The 6,311-nt window shown below is 38.0% G+C and overlaps 2 protein-coding genes across 2 annotated transcripts; one reads left to right on the top strand and one right to left on the bottom strand.

Annotated features, from left to right (window-relative positions):
* Positions 1-301: 301 nt before the first annotated feature.
* Positions 302-3,267, bottom strand: SARC_06586 (hypothetical protein). Its single transcript, XM_014299510.1, has 4 exons — positions 3,005-3,267; positions 1,669-1,761; positions 1,066-1,300; positions 302-595 (listed from the first exon to the last, which is right to left on the bottom strand). The coding sequence occupies exons 1-4, from the start codon at positions 3,179-3,181 to the stop codon at positions 495-497; spliced, it is 606 nt and encodes a 201-aa protein (XP_014154985.1). The 5' UTR covers positions 3,182-3,267; the 3' UTR covers positions 302-494.
* A 1,179-nt stretch (positions 3,268-4,446) lies between these two features.
* SARC_06585 (hypothetical protein) lies at positions 4,447-5,119 on the top strand (the record flags this gene model as incomplete). Its single annotated transcript, XM_014299509.1, has 2 exons — positions 4,447-4,889; positions 5,040-5,119. Exons 1-2 carry the CDS (start codon positions 4,466-4,468, stop codon positions 5,117-5,119), a joined length of 504 nt encoding a protein of 167 aa, XP_014154984.1. The 5' UTR covers positions 4,447-4,465.
* Between the last annotated feature and the right edge of the window lie 1,192 nt (positions 5,120-6,311).

Below are 6,311 nucleotides of genomic sequence, written 5' to 3'. Positions count from 1 at the left end.
TACATACATATATACATATATATTATAAATATATAGACTTAGACGCATATATTATATTCATAGATAAACATATATATATCTTTATGAAATATATATATATATATATATATATATGTATACATACATACATAAATATATATTTATATATTCGTGCGTAAATTCATGTAGATTTAGATTTATGCATGCATTGTGTTTTAGTGCCAAGCGGAAACATTTCGGCGCCTTATTTTATACCACTGCAATGATGCTATGCAACTAGTTAATATGCGTGCAATCGCATGTCTCTACAGTTGAATTCCTGCTCATCAATAAACAGTGAACAAATATTGCAGGTTTATTCAGTTCTACGGTGTTCCCATCTCCATATTTGGTGCGGGTTCTATCCACCTGCACCCACGGCCTAATATCTGGCACTAATACACTATGAATTACCCTCCCGGACGTATAGAATTGTAGACGACTGCGACTGTTAGCTTTCGCGCTAGATATATTTGTTACTTCTGTTGTTGCGTGTCGTACTTGTTTGCAACAAACGGTGATAGTAGACCGTCTCTGTAAAGTGCGGCTTGTTGTTTAGGCTTCAAGTGTTTGAATCCTGGAGAGACAATGGGAATGGTGTATTGCGTCAGACTTGCTCGTCGATGGTAGCAGGTTGGATTCGCTGCTAATAAGCGAAGAATGAGTCCACTACTCCTATATATATGTACTTTTATACACCCACCCACCCACCCCCCCACCACACGCATATATATATATATATATAAACTCAAAATTTATATATATACATTCAAACTCACACACAAACACACACAGAGACATATATATATATATATACTTCATTTATATATCTCAAACTACCGAAGCTTGCCAAAATTGGTGGTTGAGCTCGTAAGATTGGAAGTGGACATGCCATATTGAATCCCACCAGTGTGTATTTGATGATGTGCAAGTTGTCACACAAACGTGCAGTACTTCCACTTATACGAGTCATGCATAGCAATGGGGGATTTCACAGCACAAACAGATGAGTTGTTCAATAGAATGTCGAACGTTTGTCGTACGTACCAGCCACGTGTCCTACACATCCTGGAGCACCACAGGTACAGTCGAATGGGGTGGCCATATCCCACTCACTTGTGACATAGTTGAATGTCAGCGCCTCTCCCTTTTTAATTGGCTGTAGGGTTACGAAGTCCAGTGTGTCGTTATGGAAGTGGACCTTGCAGGTGGGGGCACATGAGTGGTTTAAGTAAACACACTCCTGTAGAGCGCTACCTTTGATGTGTGTTGTTTCGGAAATCTGTTGTATACGATATAGAAAAATAAAAAGATTAGATAAAATCCGACAGATCATCAGAAACGGGTTTCACGGAGAGGGTTCGTGCGCGATAGATGTGTTGTCGCTGCGTTTCTCACGGGCAGTTTAGTATCAGCAGAGACCCGCTCGCATGTCCCATCCAGTGTAGATTTTTTTTTCACAATCAATCGGTGCGGAGGTTTTCATCCTATACATGCTATCCGTTGTATACACACGGATACAAGGCAATAAGTGATGTCGCTGTTAACTCATTCCGCATACTACACGTGTAGAGTGGTTCGATGTAGAGTTTTGCAACCCGGAAATGAAGACAGATTAGCAACGACAGCCGGCATTAAAAGATTACGAACCTGGATAGAAAACCGATCAGCTTTGTCGACTATATTTTGAGTTAGATCTATTCGGCCGATGACTTGCGTTGCATTCAGGTCCTCTGCTGCGTGCTGTTTTGCGAACAAGAATACAATTGATGATAAGGTTTAATAGGGTTATCAGTAGCACTCGGTGTATTGCAGGACTTTCAGAACAGTGCACAGACCGCTATCGATAGGGTACAAATCATCTGATATAGATCACTCCAGTCACAGAGCAAACGACGACAAATATCATAACAATCTAAATACAGAATAAGTATCAGAATCTTGCCAGATTACTCGATGTTCCCGAATGTGAACAGAACAATTAGGCACAGACTCTAGTATGTCCAACTCCAAAACATACTGCATTTATACCAACGAGAATTGGTACACAGGTTATTGTAGTTCTGGTAACCATTAATTTTACGTATGGCCAATATTCGCAATTAGCGCCAAATCATACACCCACATACACATGTATCATCTAAATATATACACAAATCTATTTATGTATACGCATGCAAACGATGTATGATATTATGTTTACGTAGATATAAGATATAAGATATATATATATATATATATATATGCGTAGAGGCGGTTTGACGTTGGATTAAGTGGTGTTAATAAGATTTCTAGTACTAATATATTCCTCGAAGTATCCAATTTAGGTATCGATGAATAACTATATCAAGTACTTATCTAGTGAGCAAGCGTGTATGATATACAGTCGCCCCTATGTACAATCTTGAAAGGGAGAAGGTATTTAATACTTATAACAATACATATTTTCAATTTCCGTGTAATTTCAATCGCACTTCAGAATGTACATACTATATAACAATACACATCCTTTTATAATGGGCACACCAATCATAACATAGGCTGATTTAGTCAGACCTGCATACATATGAGTAAACACGTATGTCAATCTGCAGAATTATACATATACATAAGGTAATATAAAGGGTAAAATGATAAAATGCGTATTCACACACTAGGATACGATCAACTCCCTGGGTTGGGAAAAAGGTTACATGTTCAAGCAGATATGAATACATGCTATGGCACATGTGCAATGTTGCACATATTTGTATTTTCATACATATCATCTACATTCTGTTGTCCGAATTGGTTACATCGTAAAAACAATATACTTCTTTCCGCAGGTAGTTCGTGGCACTAACTCTTGGCAAAAGCAGAATCATCCTAACATGGCGCACTCATGCACCATCAGGGCAGGTACTGCACATATCATTAAAGATCACAATATTGAACTACCTCGGTAATATATACATGAATAATAATGATAATCCACGAGGAAATGTACCGCTGCTTGACCGTCAACCTTGGGCTCGTACACCAATTCGATACTGTCTCGCATTTGTATTGAGCTTTCGCCTGTAGGTTTCTGTTGTGCCGCTGAGGCGCATAGTGACCGAACCAGCATGCCTTGACGCAGACTGGATGAGAACGCGGGTGTTCGAGAAGAAAGAATTCGTAGCATATTTGGTGGTGTAGATAGTGGATAGCTGAGGAATGAAAGGCCACCAGGTAAAATGTACTCATATTATAGACTGAAAGAGCCTGCAGGTTAGAAATTTCTAAATAATAAATAAACTCAATCCGTTAAAAAGGGGTCGATTAAAATGTTGAACGTGGACGTAAATTTATTTGAAAATTAAAGCTTTAGTACGTTTATTCGAGAAAAGATTAGAAACACATAGACCTATTTTGTAAATAAATCAGACATCTTGCGAAATATATAATGAAAATTTGCACCTCCGAGCTCCGAGCATGCACTCATAGGGACAGCCATACACAAACGTATATATCCGATGTGCATACGTGTTATTGTAAAACGTATTGAGGTTAGGTATCACCACATCTTGCATACTTTTAATTTATAAATTCTTACATACATACATACAACCATACATAAATATATATTGCTTTTATAGTCAATTTTCGCGTGGTAGAATGTAAATAACTATCACATGCCAACAGAAGTGACTGCGCCAATCAGGAACTGGTCCGGGTATCCGAGAACTTCAACAATCCACAATTCGTTCAACTCTGTCAGAGTGTCCGGTGTCGTGTCGTCTCTCACTCTTCTGCTGTCTTACTCTTGTCTCGAGACTTGTTGAGTAGCGACTCTCTACTAAATACATAGAGAGCGCGAGACCATAATACTAAATCCAGAGGGGCCGAGCCGAGCCGCCAAGGGCAGAGGCCAGGCCCAGAGGGCCGTGATTTTTACAACAATCATTAAATCATGCGTCAATATTTTACTAAAAATACAACTTGACAAGCATTTTTATATATATATAAAAAAGGAATATAATTAATTACCCTAAAATAGCCTTGTCGTCACTTGTGCTGTCATCACATCATTATGTCTATTTATGATTTTATGATTTTTTAGTTCACAGTTTCCAGATAAAATATGGTGCAAAGTACCAAGAACCGGGGTACGTACACCGGTCGATTTTGTACTGCTAATAACTTTTGATCCGTCCGTCAGAAAGTTCCAAAATTTAAACAGTGCACTCCAAATTCAGTGAACTGTCCAAAAATGCAATAAAAAAAACAAACGGCGGAAATGCATATTTGTGGGTGCAGGTCCTGGGCCCAGTATAATTTGCAACTTTGGGACAATCTCGCTCACACCCGCACAAAAACGTGACAAATAAATATACAAACACAAATATTACAATTGAAAAAGCGTGCAATCGAGCAATATTCCTACAATTTAACCTGTGTTATAGTAAGGGTGTATCATTATTAGAATATGCCTAAGATTAAAACTAGATCTAATCAGAGCTCCTCTAGGCTCTTGAGTAAGAGAGGCGTTGGTCGAGGTAAAGTTGGACGCTTCGTATATAGCAAGCTGAGTGATGAGAAGCAGTATGAGCCCCCAGTTGTGAGTGAGAAAGAGAGTGAGTCAGAGGTTAAATCAGAAGCACCACGTGTGATTAGACAGCTGGTTGTACAACGAGGGATAGACGGAAGGTTCACACGTACGAGTAAGGATAGTGAGGCCAACTGCGAGAAGTACAAGGTTGATTTAACAAAGTACAAATATGACAAGAACGATAGAGTTGATTGTCGAGGGCATCGTCCTGAGATGCAACCACCTCTATTTAAGCAACCTAATTTCAAAGGGGCATATAGTAAGTGCTCAAAGCACAATGCAAGACAGAAGAGACAGCAAGGTGTAGTAGTAGTATGTGTGAATGCCTATGTGTGTATGTGCATGTATGAATGCCTATGTGTGTATGTGTTTGTATGTTTATGTATATGTAAAATATGTGTTTACTAATTAAAAAAATGACCGTTAGAAAATTCTGATGACTGATGTCCAGGCTCAAGTAAACATGAGGAGTCCAAAACCGATGAGGACGTGACGTTTCGGGTACTGGAACATCTTCATATGAGTCAATAGGTGCACATTTTGGCATTTGGCGAATTTCAAAAAGTCAATTTTGAAATAAAGCCGATAATGAAATTCCAACCAGCTCATCTATTTCGGGATGATGTGATAAGCTCAAAACCGTCGAGAAATCCCGATTTGAGTAAATATTAAAGGTTCCATGTATTGCTGAAAAAGGGGGTCCGGTGTACCCCGGTTCTTGGTACTATGCACCATAGTAAATATTGCGTAAATGGGATTGATGCACCACAAAATGAATCAGGGTAGAAAAATGAGATACAATGTTATAGCCGAATCCTTGGACTCCGGCTCGCAGTACAGCTGCTGTCACGATTAACGCTATCACCGATACACCTACCACAAGAGGCTTGGAATCACACGGAGTTTTATCAATGTGTACATTACCAGTTAAGGCTTGATGTTCACAAAGCACAAGACATATCGTTGAATGCTCATTTTTTCTGCCAAGCGAGCGACAGCACGCTGCACGAGTGTTGGTCAATTTTAATTTGTTAATTTCTGCTTGATACGTAAATGACGTCTGTGACGCTTTTTGTCAACTTTCCGTCAATATTAGAGGTTTCACCAAGTGTGTCAGACTTAATTGAGATTATTTTCTGAATCTCGCACCCACCAGAAGATCATACCTAAATCATTTCCTAATCCAATATACATACAGATAAGCTGTCGAACGAATCAACGGGGCTAATTCTGTATTGTGATTTGTTGATGCGTGTAGTAAATGCTGCCGTACTTTATCATAGGCGAGTCCATCCATATTTTCTCTCGTTTATTCAACACTCAAGAATATCGGTTTCAAAAATTAAAAACACGCCTTTTTGAAAACTTCTTACGAGTCGAACACGAAAGAAAATCCATGTAGCGCGATAAATATACAGAAATCCATGCAGCTGTTAAAGTGATGCTATTACAGAGTGCTATTAACGACCGAAATTACAGACGGTTTTCAAAGGAAATCACGTCCGCTCATACGTAACTACTTACGTATCTAAATATCTAGACTTAGCAGTATCAGCACGAACCAAACGATTACACTACCGCATATATATATATATATATATATATATATATATATATATATATATATATATATATATATATATATATATATATATATATATATATATATATATATATATATATATATATATATATATATATATAATATATATATAATATAATA

This window comes from Sphaeroforma arctica (assembly GCF_001186125.1).
Source record: "Sphaeroforma arctica JP610 unplaced genomic scaffold supercont1.475, whole genome shotgun sequence".
NCBI classification, from domain to species: Eukaryota; class Ichthyosporea; order Ichthyophonida; genus Sphaeroforma; species Sphaeroforma arctica.
This window is presented reverse-complemented; position numbering and strand designations above follow the sequence as displayed.